We start from the raw sequence: 23,568 nt of genomic DNA, 5'->3' as shown, positions 1-23,568 counted from the left end.
CAAAATATGGACCACTTGGACAAATTGAACAGGTCTAGATTATTTTTAGGTTAAAACCCCCCAAAATTTATCAAAAAGTTATTAGATAACATGAACAGGATTCTGTAATATTTTCCAAAAGAAACAATCAAAATCATACCTGAATTAGCATGAATATCATCCCTTTCCTGGAGTTATTAGCGAATACAACATGTTACACATGTAGATGTCTAAATTGTATAGCTGTATAAAATCTATACACCTGCCAACACCCATTTGAGAACTTAAACTATATTTCTACCAAGAAGAAATAAAGGTGATGACCATCCTAATACATTTAGGCTTCGATAAGAGGAAAAAAGTAATATAGGAAACTCATATAAATGTGCTCAATAATTTAACTAAGAAAGTAGTAAAGAAAACAGTTACTGTTTAGAGATGAAAAGATAGGACTATTTGATAAAGAATAAAAGTTGTACTATGTAAAGAATCCTTCCTCCCTTTCCTTCCTTCCTCATTCTTCTTTCCTTCCTTCCTTCCTTCCTTCCTTCCTTCCTTCCTTCCTTCCTTCCTTCCTTCCTTCATTTCTTTCTTTCTTCCTTTCTCTCTTTCTTTCTCTCCCTCTCTCCCTCCCTCCTTCCCTCTCTCTCTGTCTTTCTCCCCCTCCCTCTCTCTCATAGTACTGTAGATGGATCACAGGGCAAGGAGCTTAAGTACTCTTTCATATAAACTATACCCCAGCTTTCAGCATGTTTAAAAATTTATGTTTTTGAGGTAGAGCTTCACCAACTTTTCCAGGCTGTGTCTTGAACATGATTTTTCTCTCTTCACCTTCCAAGTAATTGGGATCCTAGTTAGGTAACAATTGACTATTCCCCAACTCTCACCCCTTCCTTCTACTGCTAAATTTTTACTGGAGTACACTTTTCACTATCAATTTCTATTAGTCTTTTGTTTTTGCTTGAAAATACCTTTATCTTTCTTTCACTCAGACATGAAAATACAGTTTGAGATAGTTTTTCTTTGTTAAAAGTGATTTATGTTAAGCACTTCAAATATACTTCTCTTTCTTTCAGATAGATTTTCTTTTATTTTCCATTTATCGTCAGTCTAATTATCTCCTGTATTATATACATACTTTCTGTCTGCTTTTATTAAATGTTTGCTTTATTTTTATTTTCCAGTATTAGCAGTATGCTCAGATTTGTATTAAATTTGATGAAAAACAGCCATGTGCTAGTGGCTCATACCTGTAAATCTTACCTGAACTACCTCACTCAGGAGAATAAGATCTGAGAATCGCAATTCAAAGCCAGCCTGGACAACCAAGTCCATGAAACTCTTAACTTCAATTAGGCATGCACACCCCCCTTCCCCCCGCCACAAACAACAACAACAATCCCACAAAACACCTGTGTTTCAAATGGTAGAGTGATAACCTTGAGGAAAAATTAACCCTCAGGTTAACTTTTGAACAGCACCTGGGCTGTTCAAGTCCCAGAAGTGACATACACAGAGGCACAGACACAGATACAGACATGCACATACACCCACACACACAGGAAAAAAGATGACAAAAATTGTGTTTGATCATTAGATATTCTTGACTTACTTTGATGTAGAACATTCTTCTTCTTTTTTTTTAATACGGTACAGAGGGGTTACAATTACATGGGCAAGGTAATGAGTACATTTCTTATCAAGCATTGTTGCCTCCTCCTTTGTTGACCCTTCCCATCCTTTCTCATCTCCAATACCCCTCCCCCCACGCCAGAGTTGTAAAGTTCTTTTTTCGACATAATATCTTGTAATCTCATTGTTGCAATGGGTCCACCCGTATCCCTATTTAAACGATTTGTTTTTTCCCTTCCCCTCCACAAATCATACCAACATCAAATATAGTGAAAACGGGTTATACAGTGGGGGAGGGACATACAAAGCAACAAAGAAATTATCATATATATATATATATATATATATATATATATGTATATATGTTAGAAACAATTTGCAAGAAAGAACAAAAACATTTGAATCCTTATCTTGGAGTTCATTTCGCCTAACATCAACTTATCTGACCGTTTCTGCTTGTCTCAGACATATACTAGTAATAAGGGAAACCAGGGGACCTATGGCTTACTTCACTTAATATAATTTTTTCCAAGTCTTTCCATTTCCTAACAAATTGGGCGATGTCATTCTTTCTGATGGAGGCATAGAATTCATATATATATACATATATATATATATATATATATATATATATATATATATATATAACATTTTCTTTACTCCAGATATTCTTTTAAATTTTCTTTTTGGAACTCCAAGACATTAGTACTATCATCCTGGAACATCTTTATGTAAGTAGTTTGGAGTGAAGTTGTCAACTTGACTTCCATATTGCTGAGAATTTTGTTTATTCTTAAGAGGCTTCCCTGTTTATGCACAGCGAACTTGATTTTCAGACTATTTTTTTTCAGATTTATTTTGATTAAATGGCTATTAGGTTAAATAATTACCATACTGAATTCACCGGCAGGATTTTTATTTCTCATTTTTTAAAATTTAAAACTCAATAACAAACAGGAAGCAAAATACCTTTCCCATTGACCAAGTAAATACTTCTGAACCATATTATTTGTATTCAGTAGGAGTCTAGATTCTATATATGTATATGTATTTGTATATGTTCCAAAACAAAATAAATTAAAAAATAATATATGGGCCTTCTGTACTTTTCTGTAGGCTATTATTTTGTTCTCAGTATCATTGCTCTAGATGAAACCATGATGGATGGCTCTATTTCATTTAAGTTATTAAACCAGCATGGAGTGTTTGAAAAGCCAAAGATATATGAGTAAGTACTATTTGGTATGTTCTTTTTTCATAACTTAAATATTCTTTTTTAGGTATTCAGTTCATCTGATAATCCAAACAGACCGAATTTTCTATATAGATACCATTAAAATATTACATACTGAAAATTTCTCATGTGTCATTCTAATTTATTCTAAAGAGAAAGATACTGAATATGAAATAGACTAAATAAATTTATATTATAAAGCTTGTGATTACAAAAGTCAGATAAATAGCAGATTTTTTTCTGTTATTTTCACTATTAATTTTAGTAATTCCAGTATTATTCTTAAATGCCTTACATCTTAACATTCTCCACTTTTCAAGCATCATATTCAAAATAATGTTAATAAGTTTTTAATAAGAACAGTCATAAATGAGCAATGCACGTTTTCTTCTTCACACAACTACTCCCAGGCACAAGGCGCTCAATCAATAATAGAGAGATAGTTTTAGGTATATGTAGTTATATATTAAGGTTACCAAGTAACAGTAAAGCATATTCTTACATAAGTTTATAGAGTATTGTTTAATAAATTCTTAAAGTAGGATATTAATATTTTTAAGAATGATATAAACATGCATGTTATAATTAAGAATGTTTTTTTTAATTGTAGTTAAAAGACACAGGTGTCATACTTGCTGATTTTATTTTGCAATGGTTGGATTTAACAGCTATTTGGTAGTTTCAGGAGAAAGATTCAGTATCTCCAAAATGTACTGCTATCTTAAGTGAGTTATAATATTAGAATTGGCAATTTTTTGAAATATACTGTTTGAAGGACATTAGACTTGAATATACTGACATGCAGAGCTATACAGCCATTTAGTATGAACCAAGAAAATTTATCTGCCTGTCTATTCATTTGTAAAGCAGTGTTTGCAATAACTTTAAAGTATTAATACTTACAAAATAAAAACTTAAAATATGGACATTTTCCTTGGCTCATAGAAGATACATTTTGTTTAGCAGGTAAAAATTACAAACCTTGAAATCCACAGAGAAACTAATGAAATGTTCACCCTCAGAAATAATTTCCTGGGTTTAAAGCTGGGTATTTAAAAGAGAAATAATGAGCATACATATAATTTAATGGTGGGATGAAGTTGGTAGCATGAGGGGATGAATTCTTGTTCTTCCTTTTATTTCACCTCCTTCTAGTTACTTAAAGAAGATAAAATAATTTCAATCAAATTCCAAACCAAATTGTTCATTTGTGTGAAGTCCATGTCTCATAAGAACTTTAAAGTTCTTTTATTGGATGTTAGAAGTTTAGTAATTGTGTTTTAGTGACAAATATTCTGAATTAATTACTTTAAATTCCTTAAAATTGTGTATAATTGCATACTATGTAAAATTATACCTATATATAGATTATGCATATATACTTCCATATAAACATATAATTCCATCTTCTTCCTCATATATAGACTTCTTAGAAATATACCTTATTATCTTTTGAATTAATTTATATTATTTATCACTAACATCACTATAACTTATTCAGATATCTTATGTAATGCATCCTCAACCTAAAATAGAAAGTGTTATTATTTTCAAGGTGATTATAAAATACAGATGGAGTCTAAGGCATAATTGCATCTCTGAGTAGTACATTTTATGAAAGATTATCACTTAATGCACTGTCAGTTCACAGTGTAGAAACATGGATGCATGTGAAAGGAAAGCAATGCTGTCCAGAAACAGAGAAGATTCAAAATCAGAGATAGGAAGCACCAAATTCACAAATAGCACACCGACCACGGCTGTTCAGGCTTGTCCAGGATATGAAGAAAATGTGACCTGATGTACTTTACAAGTATATAAAAGATCATGGGAAAAATGAGGCATTACACTCATATACTTGTTAAACTTGTCATTTAAAGTCTGATTAGTTGCTTTATTTTTTATATTAATTATTTTGGAATGGAACTATCTTTTAGATGCTAGAGATATCAGAGAATGTCAAATGACCTTTTATTGCCCTTTAAAAAATAGAAATAGAAAATATTTTCTAATAGTCTAATGCTATTTTGTAGAAATTTTTTTTTGTCTTTTCTTTTTTTTTCGGTCGTGGTGTTTGAACTCTGGGCCTGGGCACTGTCCCTCAGCTCTTCAGCTCAAGGCTAGCACTCTACCACTTGAGCCACAGCGCCACTTCCAGTTTTCTGGTAGTTTACTGGATATAAGAGTTTCAAGGACTTTCCTGCCCGGGCTGGCCTGAACTGTGATCTTCAGATCTCAGCCCCCTGAGTAGCTAGGATTACAGTCGTGAGCCATCAGCACCTTGCTCTCTGTAGAAATTTTGAAGCACCTATGATCATGTCATTCGAGAATAATTAACATTCAATTCATAATTAGTTCCCATCTCTTTCTTCCTCTAATTTCTTCTCATATTGATTACCTGCTGCTCCTCTGTCTACATGCCCTTGTGGCCACAAACATTATTTAGCAAATTAGCATATTACTGAAACTTTGTTCTGCATGCTGATTTTTATACTTAATGCTACATTGTGTTCAAAATCCAGTGTCTCTAAAGTCATTCACAGGGTGATTCAGATCAATTCAATACCAGGGCTATTAGTATTGAGTTCACAGGTTAGGATGGTTCTGTGAATAAGAAGGGATGTGCTGAATGATACCTGATGGGAAAAAGTGGCTTATATTGCATTCATAAGAAAGACAGTGGGGACCTACACTTAGCCAGCAAAACCATGACGAGGTAGTTTCTAGAAGAGTTTAAAGTTTTCAGAAAGATGGATAATGTGTTATTTTATTATTGGAAATTGTATTATTGGAGATCGAAAAGAAACGAATAAAATATTCTTAGAGGTTTAATCTTGGTGACTTTTTAAAATTAGAGGGAGTAGAATCATGGGAAAGAAGGTAGATGAATGAAGAGAGAAAGTAGAGAGAATGGGGTCATAAAGTTCAATGCATGTCATTCTTTCTGATGGAGGCATAGAATTCCATTGTGTATTTATACCATATTTTCTTGATCTTTTCATCTACTGAGGGGCATCTGGGTTGGTTCCATATCTTAGGTATGGTAAATAATGCTGCAATAAACATAGTTGTGTTGGTAGCTTCAGTATGGTCTTGTTTGTGATCATTTGGGTAAATGCCCAAACGTGGGATTGCTGGGTCTTAGTGGAGTTCTATGTGCAGTCTTTTGAGGAACCTCCATACTGTTTTCCAAAGTGGTTGAACAAGTTTACACTCCCACCAACAATGCAGTAGGGTTCCCTTCTGTCCACATCCCCTCCGGCATCAGTTGTTGCCCCATTTGTTAAGACTTGGAAAGAATTATATTAAGTGAAGTAAACAGGCCCAACGAAACATAGGTCCCATGGTTTCCCTTATTTGCAATAACTGGTATATGCCTGAGACAAGCAGAACAGGTCAGATAAGTTGATGTTAGTCAAAATGAACCCCAGGAAGGACTCAAGCGGTTTTTCTTTCTTGCTATTGTTTCTAACATACTTATAAGGTGATTTTTTTTTTGTTGCTTTGTATGTTCCTCCCCCATGGCATAACCTCTGTTGTCATTGTATTTGATATTGGTATAATTTGGGGAGGGGAAGGGAAAAAACAAATTGTTTGAATAGGCATCCAGATAGACCTATTCCAACAATGAAACGTATAGGATGCTATGTTGAAAACCAAACTTTACAACTTTGGCAGCAGGGGGTGGGGGTGGGGATCGGGCGGAACAAAGGAGAAATGTACTCATTACCTTGCTCATGCAATTGTAACCCCTCTGTACCTTATTTTCACAATAAAAACTTATTAATAATAAAAAATCAATGCATATCCTACAAAATTAAGAAAGTTGAAAAAAAGGAAATTAAGTGAAGAGACGGCCTTGGGAGGGATGATGAATAATGATGAAAGGATGGCATTAGTGAAGTGCATTGTTACATTGTGCTCATACACTCCTTTGTTCAGTGACAACTATTTTGTACAACTACTTACAGATAATTTAAAAAATAGCAGCACGTTTCTGTACCAAGCTAGAAGACACATGGAGAGCATACAATTTGATGATTCAATACAGTATTTTGAGAGATTCTTTAAGCCAGGGACTAGCTAAAAATTGGGAATAAAGTTCCTGACAAATTAGATCTATCTCCTTACTAATTTCAGTCGAGGGTAGTAGATAGGCTTTAAATTAATAATAGAAATAAAACGATAATGTCCATCTTTCCTCTGGCCAAATAACTTTTAATGGTTATCTGCATTTGAGCTCAGTGGAATGCTAAAGGTTTGTCCAAACAGACATGTTTCTCATTTAGCTTAGAGCTTAATGAGGAACATAAAGGTAATCATATGGTTATAAAATTCAATGAATAATATATCTCCTTGAAAAATGTCTTGAAGCAAATGATAGCGTACATGGCAACTTAAATCAGGGGATATGGTTTTATGGGGTCATTAAATTTGCTATACTGATATTTTGTATTAGTGGAGATTCAGATGGGCAAAAGTCAATGCCATTCTGATTTCCAGGTTCTTACAAATACAAAAATATGGAGCTGACAGAAAATTATGCTTGAAATTAGAGGGAGAGAAAGCAAGAGAGTATGTATCTACTGAAATAAGCACAAGCCATGAGTTTATAATTCAGTCACTGAGCACATTGAAATTTATAATGTTTTAGTTAGAGAAGTCTAGTTGAGGTCAAGATTGGATGTTTATTATGGAAAAACAATTGTTTGGAAAAGTAATTTCCATCTCCAATTCCTGCTCTAACTACTGTGGAATTGCTGAGGGGATATATGCTTTTGAAATACATAGGTAATTATGGATTCAAAGAAGATTCAAGACCTTTGCTAGACAGTCATAAGAATTTTTGACCAGTTGTATGTGGGTATGGGAAAAGAAGACTAAGGTGAAGATTGGTACTATTCTATGCCGTAGGAAATGTGTAAGTTTAAAGTTCATATTTCATTTTTTCTTTTTCTTATTGTTTTTGATGAGAAGGGAGAGCGATTGGGAGGATAAAGCATTTAGAGTAGAATTTATTAGCTTTAGGCATTCTTGAGGCATGCAAACCAGTGGACATTTCTGGCATGTAAGGACGAGGAAGGGGAAAGACAGACATGTGAAGGATATAGATATGGTGGTGTTATATTCTACCTCATTATCTATTAGTTCTATGATATTAAGAGAGACATCTGTATTCTCTGATACTCAGTTTTTACTTCTGTAAAATGGGAATGTTTCATGGTACAAGGAATTGTTAAGGTAGTTAAATCAGGTCAGAACTGGGAAGTATCATCACTGTTCTCATTTGTTGTGAATAGTCACAAAATTATAATTCAGAAATTATTACCATTATGTTTCTTTTGGGTATCGAACCATTATAGATTACTTCTTTATTTAAATATATTTGACAAATTGAGACAGGAAAACATTTTAAAAGTCCTAGATTATGAAATGTAATAATTGAACAATCTAAAGGAGGAACTATAAGATGACCAATCTTAGAGAAATTTATAATCTAGTCATTCTCGTAGAAAGTCAAGAGAACTCACTTTTAAATACATCTTTAATATTTGTCTAGGAGAATGAATATATTGTTACTATTACTTTTTTTTTATAAATTGTCACTTAAATTATTTAACGTATTTTGACAAATGGTTTTTTGTGGCATTTTCCATGTAGATTGTTCTTTGTAACTTGTCTTATAAAATACATTGATTTTAGAATTAAAGTATTCCAAATATAGTTATTATTCTGATTATATGTCTTTTGTTTAGGAAAAGCAAACCATTTGACAAACTTCAAGAAGTAAAGATTCTTGCTCAATTTTTAAGCGATATTGTGAATATTTCCAGCATTGCTTTGACATATTCCCAGAGCTTAAATCTGCAATGTCCTACTTGCCAATATAAAATACAGAGTCTTGTGTTAAAATCACTTACATATCCTGAAAGGTAAGGAAACTAGATTTTATTTCAAAATGTTATTTTACACTTAAGAATATTGGTCTGTTGGGTAACAGTTTAAGAAGACAAAGCCAAATTTATTTTTACTGTTTCTTTCAGGCTCTATTGTACATAAATATTAGAATATGAAAAGATTAAAAAGTATATAGGTTTTTTTTGTTTGGATAAGATTTAATTTCTTACACACTAGCTTGTGTAAGGAAAACAGAGGCATGACTAATACATAAGACACAACAAAGGTGAAATTTTGAGACAAGCAGATTCCTCAGATATTCATAAATAATTCTTATTTATGATATATATTGGCTGAGTGATTGTATTTATTTATTTATTTTTTGTTGATTGAGTTCTTGAGTTCTTCAGCTCAAGGCAAGCGCTCTACTGCTTGAGCCACAGTGCTATTTCCGGTTTCTTGTGGTTTATTGGAGATAAGGGTCTCATGGACTTTGCTGTCTGGCCTGGCTTTGAACCGTAGTCCTCAGATCTCAACCTCCTAAGTAGCTAGGATTACAGGTGTGAACCACTGGTGCCAGGCGAGTGATTGAATTTTTAAAATGCAATATTATTGTTGTTATTCAGGTATTGCACAGAGGGTTTGCCATTTTATAAGTCAGATAATGAATTCATTACTTTTTTGGAGCAATGTCACCCTTTCCTTTGAGAGTTTTTATTTTTATTTCTTTTTTGTTACAAAAACAATTTAGATGGTGTCCAGTGGCTTCAAGTTTTAAATGAAATACATGGTCATAAAGCTAGAAATAATCATAACATACACTGAGTTTTTTTTCTTCCTCATAACTTTGTTATCTTTTTGTTCAAAAAGAAGAAAGTCCAGTTTCTCTGCTCTATCTAAGATTCTACAGATCACTAGAGATCCCAACCAGAGATCTACTTTTCACATTTTAGTGTTATACTCATCTTTATTAGTTTGTCAGTTTATCACAAGTGTTTCCATTCCTATTAAAATGGCACACATGCTCTAGTGATTTTTTTATGACACCCTTAACATGCTATTCTTAAATACTGGAAAGTATGTGAGGGAAAGAAATAGTTATGTCCTGTTGATAAGACTATAATTATTCTAACCTCTATGTAAATCAGTTTGGAGAATCTCTAAAAATTAAAATGAGATGTACCATATGATTCAACTATTTCACAACTGGATGTAGTACCAAAGGAATCAAGTCAGGAAACATTATTCAATATGGCCAAATTATGGAATCAGACTAGCAAACTAAGTATAAGTCAACAGATGAGTCATGAAATTATATCTATATCAATCTATCTATGTGTGCATTTTAGATGAGATTGATCTATAGATCTATACCTGTGTCTATAGAAATAAGTGTATATTTAGATGATATCTATATCAATCTATATCAACAGTGAGATATTGGAAAAGTAGTTAAAATACTGTCATCTTTTACTTCTGGTAGGATAATATTTAATCATTCAAAAGTCAATAAAATACCATTGTGAGGAAAAAAACTGGGGGTAACTTAATTGTGTTTTGCCCTTGATTGAAGTACTTAAAAATGGACCAAATATGTGGATATTTTCAGGGATTCAAGCCATGAAGAAATTAGTCTATTACCTTTATCTCCCAAGGCTGGTAGTCTATCACCCAAGTCACATCTCCGAGTAGAGCTTTTTCTTCTGATTAATTAGAGATATGAGACTATCAGATTTGTCTGCCTGGGCTAGTTTCAAACCTCAGTCTTCAGTTCTCAGACTACTAAATAACAATGATTATAAGCATGAGCCACTAGTGCCCATTTAGTCTGTATTTTTAATCTATAGCTGATGTTTTAATTTTACAATTTTAAGATGCAAACCCTTCATTAAAGTTGTATTTGTTGTACCTCAAATCTCTATCATACTAACCTAACCTCCCCACAATCTTTCCTTTCTCAAAACAAAAACAAAAACAAAACCATGAGCATTGAAGTCTAGAGGTTGTGGCTTTACATATTCTGTTCCTTGAATGTAAATTTAAATGATTCAGATTGTGCAGGGGTAATATATTCTCTTTATGGTATTATAAATAAAAAAACATTTTCCCACTTAGTTTAAAAGAAGCACACTTGTTAAAAACTTAACAAGATATTAATCATTTTGTCCAAGTGTTTGTATGTGAAAGAACACACAATCTCAAGGTAAGAAAAATTTAGTTCCACACATGTAAAATTAAATAAATAGTGAAAGCTTCTATTTTTGCATGGGCAAATGATGAATTAAGTATTCTCGTTACCATGACACCAGAAAGAAAAATTAACATTGAAGTTTAGAAACAAAGTTTACTTTTTAAAAGATTTATTACAAAGAACTACACAAAATAGAAATAGCATACGGTATTACTCTGTGTTCAAAATTACACTTATTAAACAGCACCCAATGAAAGCATAGGTAAAAAGGGACATGATGCAATGACCGAGAAGGTGAAGGGTTAAATAACTGAAACCAACATAAAATTTGCTATGAAAAGCATAAAAAATAGGCATTTCAGTCAGCAATATAATAAAACCTTTTATATTAAGAATTGAGGGGCTGGGAAGGTGGCTCAGTGGTAGAGCACTTACCTTGCATGCTTGAGGCCCTGGGTTCGATTCCTCAGCACCACATAAGCAAAAAGAAAATCCCGAAGTGGCGCTTTGGCTCAAGTGGTAGAGCACTAGCCTTGAAGAGCTGAGGGACAGTGCCCAAGCCCAGAGTTCAGGCCCCACAACCGGACCCAAAAAAAAAAAAAAAGAATTGAATAAAGACATTAGTATTAGAAAAGGCTAGGCTATATAATTGAATATATTTGAATATATTTTTATATGAATTATGCACATTTCTTTATTTATATTTGGGAATATAAATGAAATGCAAATGAGTATATGTAATGTCACAATAAAAGAGACAGGCCCAAGAGAACTATCTGCAGAGGAGATGCTTTGATGCTCTCAAGTAAAGCAAAGAAGATATAAATCTGGAATGGAAACAATGAAATACAAACGAAACCAAAAAAAGAGTGCAACATTTAAACCTTTCCTTATAAATTTTATTTGAGAGAACTTTATGATAAAGAAATTATACAAATTTTACATGCAACCTTTTTCACAGAGCAGAGGATTTGATATTGCAGCAATGGGAATCATTCTTAAACACACATACAGATTTATCTTGAAAATAATATTGACTCCTAATTTGGAATTTCAAATAATATTAAGATGAACCAAAAGGCGTGAAAGTTTATATATCTTTATCTCTGAAACTCTAAAGGATTCTCTGCAACAGCAAAAATTAAAAGTATCCAATGCTGGTAGAGGAATGTAAATGCAGTAACAGAAAACAACATGTATTTCTATAGATAGCATAGCAATTAAATGATTCTATGCCAAATGATTGACAAGTGAAAAAACAGTGACTTTTTATGACACATAAAATTTAGTTGCAGTTATCGCTGAGTATTAAATGTAAACTAGTCAACAGACAGAAGTAAATCTAGACAAATGTTTATATTTGCACCAGATAAAAGCTTGAGGCAAGATATAAAGAACATCAATCTGTTTGCTGACATCAGAATCAAAAAAATAAAATCTATATTTTATAAATGTCTACAAAAATGTGAAACATTTGTAACGGATAGGATACTGGATGGGTTTAAGCTATTTATATGGATGTTTTACAAAACGAAAAAAAAATACGTGCAATGTATTTACTATGCTTTTAGCTAGAGCCTCTTCTCTCTCTTCTTAGTCCATTTCTTTGCCTTTTATTTTTGTATTTCTGTTAAAACACAGGAGAAAGATATCTCCTGTTGTTGGAGCCAAAACTTTTGGACGAGGCTTTATCATCGACTCTGTCTCACATCCCACAGAACACAGCCATGATCCCCACCTACAGTGCTAGAAACTTGACTAAACTATGCCATTTCTGCTTGATACTTTTAATAGAATCTTAACAATCCTGTCTCTTTTAGTTTTCTGTCCTGAATATATATTCTTAATTCAATATCAAGAGTGATATGTTTTTTATTTTAATAAGTTTTTTATTGTGAAAATACTGTACAAAAGGGTTACAGTTACACGAGCAAGGTAATGAGCACATTTCTTATCAAGCATTGCTACCTCCTCCTTTGTTTTTCCCCTACCATCCCTTCCTTCCCACCTCCACAACTACACTTCCCCCTCCCCCCAGCCTAAATTGTAAAGTCGTTTTTCAACATAGTGTCTTGTACATCTCATTGTTGCAATGGGTTAACCTTTATCCCTATTTAAACATTTTGTTTTTTCCCTTCCCCTCCTCAAATTACACCAACATCAAATACAGTGAAAAAAGGGGTTATACCGGGAGAGGGGGGAGGAACATATAAAGCAACAACAAAAATCACATGATACCTTATAAATGTGTTAGAAACAATAGCAAGAAAGAAAAAAAAACACTTTTGTTCCTATCTTGGGGTCCATTTCACCTAACTTCATCTTATCTCATCATATGTATAATAGCTTTTGACCTTTCTACTTGTCCCAGACATATACTAGTTCTTGCAAATAAGGGAAAGCATGGAACCTATGTTTCTTTGGGCCTGGCTTGTATTAATATTTACTTTTCATTCTTTCTCTTTCACAGACTACCATTTTGCAGATATGATTTTGTACTTCAAGAAAAAAAAGAAGTATTTCTTCAATCAGACATATGTGCAGCACAAAATATTTGAGTACCTTCATTTATCAAACTTAAGCTTGTTTGAAAATGGAAGAACTCATAAATGAGAACAATGCAATCAGTATTTATTGTAGATTGCATTGTGTGATCTGAGATTCAGATATATGTACTTGTTTGAATAAGTGAGAATCAAAATTAAGAAAATAGATGGAAATGGCGATGTATTTCTTCAATCTCAGCATTTTGGAAGTTGAATAGGATATGAGTTCCAAACTTGGACTAACTAGTGATTTCCAGGCCAGACTGTGCTATGTAGTAACTGCTTATTTTAAAAACTGGCCAATCAAACCAAACCAAAAAGAGATTTTTTTAAGTACCTCGAAAAGATAAAAATAAATATGCGTATGTGAAACAATTTTTACCTAAAAGCTTTATTTTGGTGTACCTTATTAGTTTCCTATGTCATTATTCACTACTGAATACTTAACTTAGATAGTTACATTACTAAATAAATATGTTAGAGACATTTTCTAAAGAACAGCAAGGAATCACAAATGGTTTACTGCATGATTAATCGCTACAGTTGTGCATTCTCTCTGGAGTGGTAAAAGAAATGAAACTTCTTAATTTGCAAATTTCTCATCCAGAAAAATAAATTGGACCATTGTTTACTTTGTAAATAAAAACACTTGGTGTTTTAAATAATGCTTTGCAAATAAATACCATTTCTATGTAGTCCAGCAAATGACTAAGTAATCATTCACTTTATTGGCCTGTGATACTTCACATCAAATTCTGGATCCATCACTTCATAATGATATAAGGTAAGTCATTTTATTTCATACTTTTCTGTCACCTAATTTTTTTTGTGAAGATTGTCTCAGGGATCTACTTTGAAAATTATCTTTGCATATTGATGACAACCAACACATACATCACTATGTTCTTATACCAGATGAGTTCATTTCATTGTGTAAAACTCATGAACTTAATCTTGTAGCCATTGATGAAAAAAATTCTAAAGACATTAACTAACTTTTCCAGAATCACACCCAGAACCAGTATTCAAATCTCAGGAGACTAAGTACATATTTTTAATCATTAAATAAAATATTTCTTTAAAAGAGTGTGGAGAATAAGTATGGTTCAAATCATTAATATACATTCATGAAAATGGAAGGAAAAAGTCATGGTTGGTTTGGAAAGGGGTGGGGGATGAAGAAGCATGATGGAGGACTGAGAGTCTGATCGAGGTATGTTGTAAACACACATGGAAATGTCAAAATGGAACCTCTGTAACAACTAATTTATTATAATGTGGAAAATATTAAAATTATTTTTAATGCAGAAAATATTAAAACTATTGTATACATTATTAATATTAACATAGTAGCTGTGCCTACACATCCTTTCATACTTCAATTTATTGTAAAGTCCAGGAATTTCCTAAGCCAGTGTTTTCTCTCATTTATGCACAAAATCCCTAAAGTTTGTGTTTCATAAGAACAACCTGAAGTCCAATCAGTACTTAGGCACTTGATTGCCTCCTATATTTGGTAGCTCATGCTGTCAGGACTAAATACCACAGCAAGATTATTTTATGAAGTAGAAATTTATTTGTTCACAGTCCTGGAGGCTGAAAGTCCAACATCAAGTAATCAGCAGATATGGTTTCTTGGGAAGCCTCTCTTCCTGGTATTCCATATTGCCCCTTCCTTGCTATATCTTCACTCATCTTTCCTCTGTCATATGCCCAAATTTAAGTGCCCAAATCGCCACTAATGGAAAGATGGCGGTCAGATTGGATTAAAGCTTAGCACAGTAGCCTCTTTATGATACAATAATCTCTTTAAAGGCCCTGTTCCTATATAGCTACCCTTGGAGGTAGTGGAGTATAGAATTACACGAGTTGTGAAGGGAACACACTTGAACACATAACACTGGGATCAGTTAGCCCTTCATGGTGTTGCTTCTTTTATTTAGTGATGCATGTGTGAAGGTCCCTAAAGAGTCATACTTTCGTCTGAGGTATTTAAGAAGTGTATCTGCCATCTCTTTTCTCTTTCAGCACATTATGAAAAAACTCCACTTTTGCTGCAGCCTTTCACTTCATAGGCTCCGAATGCAGAAATGCATCTCTCCTTTCTGCCACTTAGCCACCTGGGCATAAATGTCCCTTATCCTTAAGCAAAAGCACAAATTATTGCATAATTTTATTTCTCTAATGTCCTCCCCAGAGTACCATATATCCCCAGAAGCTTCTCCCCCTCCTATTTAAGTAGTTGTACAAAGGAGCTGCAATATCACAAAGCAGTTTATGAATACAATGCATGCTGAGCAGTATCACCCCTTTCAATGTTCTCACGTATCTCTATCCTACTCGCTGCTTCCCTCACTCTTGTTAATTTTATAGGATATACGTTGAATTCTTGACTACATTTTCTTCCTCTTCTCTGAATATTCACCTACCTCTTTCACTCTGAATCCACACCATCCCTTTTGGTTCCAGCTTCCTGATGTTTTATTTTGTTGAACCTTGATTTTACCTTTCTAAGGAAGAATTCTAAGGAAATCTAAGCATCTCTACTTGAGATCCCCCTTGAATCTACTGTGTTTCCATTTCAGTTAATACATTTGGTTACACTTGAATGCCAGCCAACATATTTACTGATGAGTTTGTTAGCTAAATCTAGCTTCCACATATGAGGGAAAAAAGAATCCTTTGATTCTCTGGACATGACTTACTTCAAGTAATATAATTTTCCCCACGTCTTTCCATGTTATTCCAAATGGTACAATATCATTCTTTCTAAAGGATGAGTAAAATTACACTGTGTTTATATACCACATTTTTGTTCCACTTTTCTACTGAGGGGTATCTGGGATGGTCTATATTTTGGTATGGTGAGTAATGATACAATAAACCTGGCTGTACTAGTGGCTTTACTGTATTGTGGCTTATAATCTTTTAGATAAATGCTTAGGAGTGGAATTGCTGGATCATAGGGTGGTTGTTTAATTGCTCTGCTTTTCAGAGTGGTTGAAGAGCTTACATTCCAGTAATAGTGTATTTCAGTTCCCTTTTGGCTGCATCCTCACCAGCATCTGTTATCATTTACTTTCTTGATAATGGCTATTGTAAATGGTATGAAATAGAATCTTAATGATGTTTTGATTTTCATTTCCATTATGGCCAGAGATGTTGAGATTTCTTCATGTGTCTATTGGACATTTTAAAATTCTTCTGAGAAGACTCCTAAAAAGGAGTCACTAACTGATTTATTAATCTTCTTGTTGGTTTTATGAAAGCCTAATTTTTTAAAATTCTCTGTGTATTCTGGGTATCAGGTCATTGTCTGATGTGTAGCTGGTAAAAATCTCCCATTCTGTACGCTGTTATTTTAGCTTGCTGGCTATGCCTTGTGCCATGCTGAAACTTTTTAGTTTGATGCAGTCCCATTTATCAAGTCTTTCTTTGCCCTAGAAGCTTTTAAATCTCAATTTCACATTAGTGAAAGTAAATTGAATCATAATGTACTGTTAATATGTTACCAAGAACAGAAATCTTATTTAGTGTTTCTGATTGCTTAGGGCCTTTGGATAATAGAGAAAATAGTAGCTAATTTGTCTTCCAGTATATTAGACTCCATTATACTCAGCAGGAAGCCTCCTTGCCATAGGTGATTCAGTCTTCCTAGAATAACTCAAAGATACAACCTTGAGAATATGTATAGGTGTTCATTTTATCATGCTTTCAAGTATCCTAATTATATAAAGATATGAACAAGGAAATTCTGGAATTCCTATTCAGAGATAAGGGCAATGGACTCCTATGACCTTCAAGATTATGACTGCCAATATTTTTCATCATTTTTTTTCAAATTGGAAGATGATTATGAATCATAATTTTATATATCAATTATCTGGAGCCATTATGTACAAATTATTTTACAGCAAGTTGCCTTAAAGACTAATGTTTTAGATCAGATACCAAAAGATACAGAGAGACTAGGTAGTTTAGTGTGGTATATATACACAATTAAGTGTTTTTCATCCATAAAAAAATGAGATTGAGATGATGTCATCTTTAGGAAAATGGATAAAATTAGAGACCCTTGTGTTAGGTGAAAAAACCTGACCAAGAAAAAATGTTGCTTGTTCTAACTAATGTGTGAATTATATATATATATATATATATATATATATATATATATATATATACACACACATATATATATGTGCATAACATACACATTAAATGCTATTTGGAAAAGCAGAAAGCAGGAAGAAAAAGAATGGGAATATGGGGGCTGGGAAGGTGGCTCAGTGGTAGAGCGCTTGCTTTGCATGCATGAGGCCCTGGGTTTGATTCCTCAGCACCACCTAGGCAAAACAAAAAAAGCCAGAAGTGGTGCTGTGGCTCAAGTGGTAGAGCACTAGCCTTAAACTGAAGAGCTGAGGGACAGTGCCCAGGCCCAGAGTTCAGGCCCCATGACTGGTTCCCCCCCCCAAAAAAAAAAAAAGAATGGGAAAATGGTAGAGGAGTGAATTTGTTCCAAGTACTCTGTTTACATAAATGGAACTACCAAAGGGAAAGCTCTTTATTTTTCAAAGTTCATTACCCGAAAAATTAAAAGTAATCTCAAAGGGAGCTAATACAAGTGGCTCAGATTGTAGAATGCTTGTCTAGGAAAAGTTGAGTTCCTGATTAAATTGAAGCATTGGCATGAAATAAAATGTTGTTTTATACTCTTTCTTTTTCATACAAGTCAATATATTTAAACAATTTGCATAATCCAGATAGGCTATGTCAATATGTGTGTTGTCAATATAGAAAAGGCACAATTATGGAAGTATATTTGTAATTAATGTAAGTGCTGATAGTCATAACTATAATGGCTTCTACATTAATCCTGTATTTTCTTTAAATTATTGCAATAAGACTAAAAATACCATCATTAATACTTCCTGTAAATCAGTTTTCTGCCACTGTGACCAAATAGTTGAGAAACCAAACTTAGTGGGAGAGAGGGTTTGTTTAGGCTCATAGTTTCAGAGGGTGAAGTACCATTGCATTGGGGTTTGTGACAAGACAGAACATCATGCCAGGCACAGATGGTGAAATCATTTTACCTCCTCATGGCTGGAAAGTAATTGAGTGGAGGTAAATGGAGTAGATATCATCAAGCAACTCTCCCAAGAACCTAGTTTTCTTTCCTGCAAAGCTTACCTCCTAAGACTTCCACCATATCCCAATAGCTGAATACCAGGCTTTAAATGTATGAGCCTTTGGGATACATTATACTTACTATGTGCTAATCTGTGCTACAGATAATATATATCTTTAAATTACAAACCTCAGTGACTTGGGGGAGAAAAGAAGGGACAAAATTTTGGATAATATAAAACATTGAAAAGACTTGTTTTGCTGTGTTCTGACTGTTATCTACTGAGTACATAACAAACCTTGGGTTAATTTGTGAGTGATTAAATGCATCAATGGGCAGGATGTCAACCTCTGCAAAAGAAGCATAGGATGGGGTGGGTGCAGTGGAGCTTGGCTCTGAGAAACTATAATATCTCTGCTGAGTATCCAAGATATCATTGATGTAATATCACTGAGGAAGTGTCTGCCAAGTGACATGGAATTTGCCGAATGTGACAACCTCAGCAAACTGACAGAAACACATGCTGTTTCTCTGGGGTGTGCTTTTAGGTTCTTGTATGGAAGAAGCCCATATATTCACGTCTTGCCCCAATAGTTGCTTCTCCAGTAGCCTAAACAACATTTCTGAGGAATATAAGGAGAAAATTGTGGGGATTATGAAATGTTGGACTTCAAAACAAAGATAACATTTTCATTCATAATTTTTTTTCTCTGTGAACATGTGGTACTCAGGAAAAAAATTAGAAGGTGAACAGCTGGTCATGCAGATGGTGTTGACGAATTGAATTTTGATTTCTACATTATGGCTTAAGTTTCTGGAATGCAAAGCTCTTGGCTCAAGGTTTTAGCTCTCTGGGATATGGAAGAATGTATTTGTATGTAGGCTAGCAGTCTTGATTAAAGTGCTTTAAATGGAAGGCAGAAAAGAAAGATTCAAAACAATCCAAAATTCACCCAGATTTACTGGGATCCTTGCAATATTCTTCTGGGTTTCTTCAGTTAGTCTTCAGGACAGTCTAGTTCTTGGCTCAGATTTTCCTTCCCATCATTCTTCTCACTTGAGCCATTCCTTGGCCTTTGTCTTTATTTATTTATTTATTTTGAAGATACTGTGCAGAGAGGGTTACAGTTACTGTACAGAGCAAGGTAATGAGTCCATTTCCTATCGAGCATTGTTACCCTCTCCTTTTTTCCCCCCTACCATCCCTTTCCTCCCCATTTCCCTATGCCTTCCTCCCCTTCCACAAAGTTGTAAACTTCATTTTCAACATAGTGTCTTGTACATCTCATTATTACAATGGGTCATACTGTATCCTTATTTCAGCATTTTGTTATTTCCCTTCCCCTCCCCAAATTAGAAAAAATGTATATACAAGATACAGGACAAAGGAATCAAATACAGTGACAACAGGGGTTATACCATGAGGGAAGAACATACAAAAGGAACAAAAAAAATCACACAGTATATTATAAGTACATTAGAAACAACAGCAAGAAAGATAAAATCCCTTGTGTCCTTATCTTGGGGTTCATTTCACTTAGCATCAGCTTATATGGTCAAATGTACATAGCTTTTGACCTCTTCTGCTTGTCCTAGACAAACACTTATTTTTGTAGATAAGGGAAACCAATGGACCTATGTTTCTTTGGGCCTGGCTTGCATTACTTACTGTAATATTTTCCAAGTCTTTCCATTTTCTAACAAATGGGATGGTGCCATTCTTTCTGATGGAGGCATAGAATTCCATTGTATATCTATATACCACATTTTCTTCTACTGAGGGGCATCTGGGTTGGTTCCATATCTTAGCTATGGTGAATAATGCTGCAATAAACATAGCTGTGCTGGTAGCATTAGAATGGCCTTGTTAGTGATCATTTGGGTAAATGTCTAAAAGTGGGATTGCTGGGTCATAGGGGAGCTCTATGTGGAGTCTTTTGAGGAACCTCCATACTATTTTCCAAAGTGGTTGAACAAGTTTACACTCCCACCAACAATACAGTAGGGTTGCCTTTTGTCCTTGGCCTTTTTCATAGTCACATTCTTATCTGGCCAAGCCACACTCACATTAATCAGTCTATGAGTACATTGTCCTTGCTACTTATGGAGTTAGTCTGCCACAATCTTATAGATAAGAATTTGACCTAAGTGGGGAACAACAATCTATTACTCATAGCAATCATATAGTCAGAACATCCAACTCGCTCCAACTCTTCCAGGGCACAAATGAGCCAGGTGATGTCAGTATGTTGTGTCATAACATTATGACTCGGAGCTGAGGGAACACTAATCATATTTATGGGCAGTTAACATAGCTGAAATGTTCTCCAGACAGAAAAGTCATTTATAATACTGCATGAGGACTTTTCTTTAATTCAGAATGGGGTATCATTTTCTTTTTCTTTCTTTTGTTTAAAGTTTTTCTGCAGTATTCATTTAGCATTCATTATCTCAGCTAACAGATTTTAATATTTTTGAATATGTATTTTATTTTTAACATAATTTTATTGTAAAGGTGTTGTATAGAGGGGTTGCAGTTATGTAAGTAGGGTAATAAGTACATTTCTTGTCAAACATTTCCTTTTTCTTTTTCAAATATGTTCCCTTATAAACAAACCTCCAGAATTAGAAGGCCAATGTCCATGCTCACAAAATGCAAAGCTATGCTATCATTAAGAAGAACTGCATTAAATTTGTGATTTAGAAGAAATAATGAATTTGATTTTACTTAATATTAATATGTAGTGGTGATTTTAATAACTATAAATTATTAACTATAATATAAAGAGAATAATATCTATACTACTGGTCTTAATAAGGTGACATGCATGGAAAATTCTAGTCACTATTTCTAGTCATTATTTCTTTTTAAAAGTATAATTTTATTGTTATTCTTAAAGGGGTTACCATTTCATAAGTCACATAATAAGCATGTTACTTCTTTGGGACAGTGTTACCCCCTTTTTTCACTTTCCTCCACAGTTAGGTAGCTCATTTTCACATACAATATGCTGAATATCATGACTACATTTGTTCACCCTCCCTCCCTCCTTTTTTGCACCTTCTCATGGACCCCAGTAATTATTTCTTATTGTAAAATTAATTAAGGATCAGATGAGAATAAATGAAGGCAATTGATAAATTTTATCATGTTCACAATATAAAGAAAATTGATTTCCCTTTTGATGACTAGAACTACCAGAACATTAGAAAACTGAAATCAACCGTGGAAATACGTAGATGTGTATATTGTTTCAGTATTGGGAGTACCCAACATTACAATGAGAACAAAACACTACTTTCAAGGCAAACAAATGAAAGGTAGCAAATCTAGTCCATGTGTGTTTTTGTATTTAGCTCTGAAGAGCTGAAGACTTATGAATGGAAATGTTCTGAAATGTTTTATGGAGATTGAAAGTACTCTCCAGGTTTTCTAGGTTTTACCAGATTGAATGCATCATTTTTTTTTTTATAATTGTGGATTAAACAAACCACACACCATGTGTTTGGGTATAAGATATGAGAATAAATTTACAGGTGATACTTCTAGGTCTATATTATGATCAAAATTTCCTTCTTGAAAGTTCACCTTACAAACTAATCTACAGAATGGAATTGGATCTCCCTCCCGAGTTAGGTGTCTGGAGCCTCTCTCTGAATGCATTTTCACAAAACCGGGGAATGTGGAAGTCTGGGATGTGGACTTTGCTAATAACAGGACCAGGAGGAGTGAGTGGCTTTGACCCCAGAATAAGAGCCAGTGTTCTTCAGTTCAAATATGGTCTCAGCCACTTACCACTTAGTGGATGCTTAGTGGATGCAGTTTCCTTAATCAAGAAATTGAGGTTTTAGTCATTCCATTTACTAGGGTTTGTGTGAGTAATGCAATTAAGATGTATGACACATTCTAACAGAGTATACAGATGTTTGATAATAAATATTCCTGAATGTATTTAAAAAAACCCAGAAGGATATTGGTCCTTGGTGATAGCTACCTCAAGAGTTAGAGACCAGTGTGTTCTGGGGACAGTATCTCCCAGGGCAGAGTTGTCTTCTGGGGTCATTGAAAGGTAACTGATTGTTAACAAGATGGTCACAAACCACAGCTGTGCAATATCTTTTTAAGAGCTTGGTACCGCAGAAGACATCTTCTGTAGTTTAAAACTATTTGCACACATTCTGGTTCCTAACGCATCTTCTTAAAAGTAATATTACTCAGGTTGGCCTCTTCATTCAGCTTTCTTTAAGCTCCTCCGATTAAGTGTATGACAACACTGGAAAATAAGAAATAAAAATATCTGAATTCTTAGAATCAAGGCACTTGCATCCTATCAGGGAAACTACTAGTCAAATCAGAACTTGCATAACTGTGCTGATTTTGGAGATAATGGTAAATCTTCGGTATAAGGTGGAGGGAAAGAGGGAGTGTCAGCTGCAGTGGGAGAGATTGGAGGTTTAAGATGTCCCATGATGGATCTTTAGGAGTGGTGACTATGAAAAAAGCTATGACGGGGATGTAGCTGATAATGATTGTAGATCATGAAGCAAGGAATGAACAAGCAGGTTAGATAGGCTGGTTAACATTTTGTATCTCATAAGAATTGAGTTGCTTCACTTAATATAATTTTTTCCAAGCCTTTCCATTTCCTAACAAATGGGGAAATGTCATTCTTTCTGATGGAGGCATAGAATTCCATTGTGTATATATACCACATTTTCTTGATCCATTCATCTACTGAGGGGCATCTGGGTTGGTTCCATATCTTAGCTATGGTAAATAATGCTGCAATAAACATAGTTGTGCTGGTAGCTTTAGTGTGGTCTTGTTTGTATAAATTTGGGTAAATGCCCAAAAGTGCGATTGCTGGATCATAGGGGAGATCTATGTGAAGTCTTTAAGTGAAGTAAGCCAGGCCCAAAGAAACATAGGTCCCATGGTTTCCCTTATTTGCAATATCTA

At 34.0% G+C, this 23,568-nt stretch overlaps 1 protein-coding gene across 4 annotated transcripts in view; it reads left to right on the top strand.

The window, feature by feature from the left end:
• The window catches only part of Lipi (lipase I), a 38,336-nt gene extending 24,190 nt beyond the window's left edge, over positions 1-14,146 (top strand). For all 4 annotated transcript variants that reach the window (XM_070030477.1, XM_070030478.1, XM_070030476.1 and 1 more), the window contains 3 exons: positions 2,728-2,839; positions 8,602-8,778; positions 13,405-14,146. In XM_070030477.1, coding sequence (XP_069886578.1) covers positions 2,728-2,839; positions 8,602-8,778; positions 13,405-13,492 — 377 coding nt within the window. In that variant the 3' untranslated portion in view covers positions 13,493-14,146. The remainder of the gene's footprint in view (positions 1-2,727; positions 2,840-8,601; positions 8,779-13,404) is intronic.
• The last annotated feature ends 9,422 nt before the right edge of the window (positions 14,147-23,568 follow it).

This window comes from Dipodomys merriami, unplaced genomic scaffold (assembly GCF_024711535.1).
Source record: "Dipodomys merriami isolate MVZ:Mamm:240054 unplaced genomic scaffold, mDipMer1.0.p SCAF_2, whole genome shotgun sequence".
In the NCBI taxonomy this organism is placed as follows: domain Eukaryota; kingdom Metazoa; phylum Chordata; class Mammalia; order Rodentia; family Heteromyidae; genus Dipodomys; species Dipodomys merriami.
Note: the sequence above shows the minus strand (reverse complement) of the source record. Positions and strands in the feature narration are given on the sequence as shown.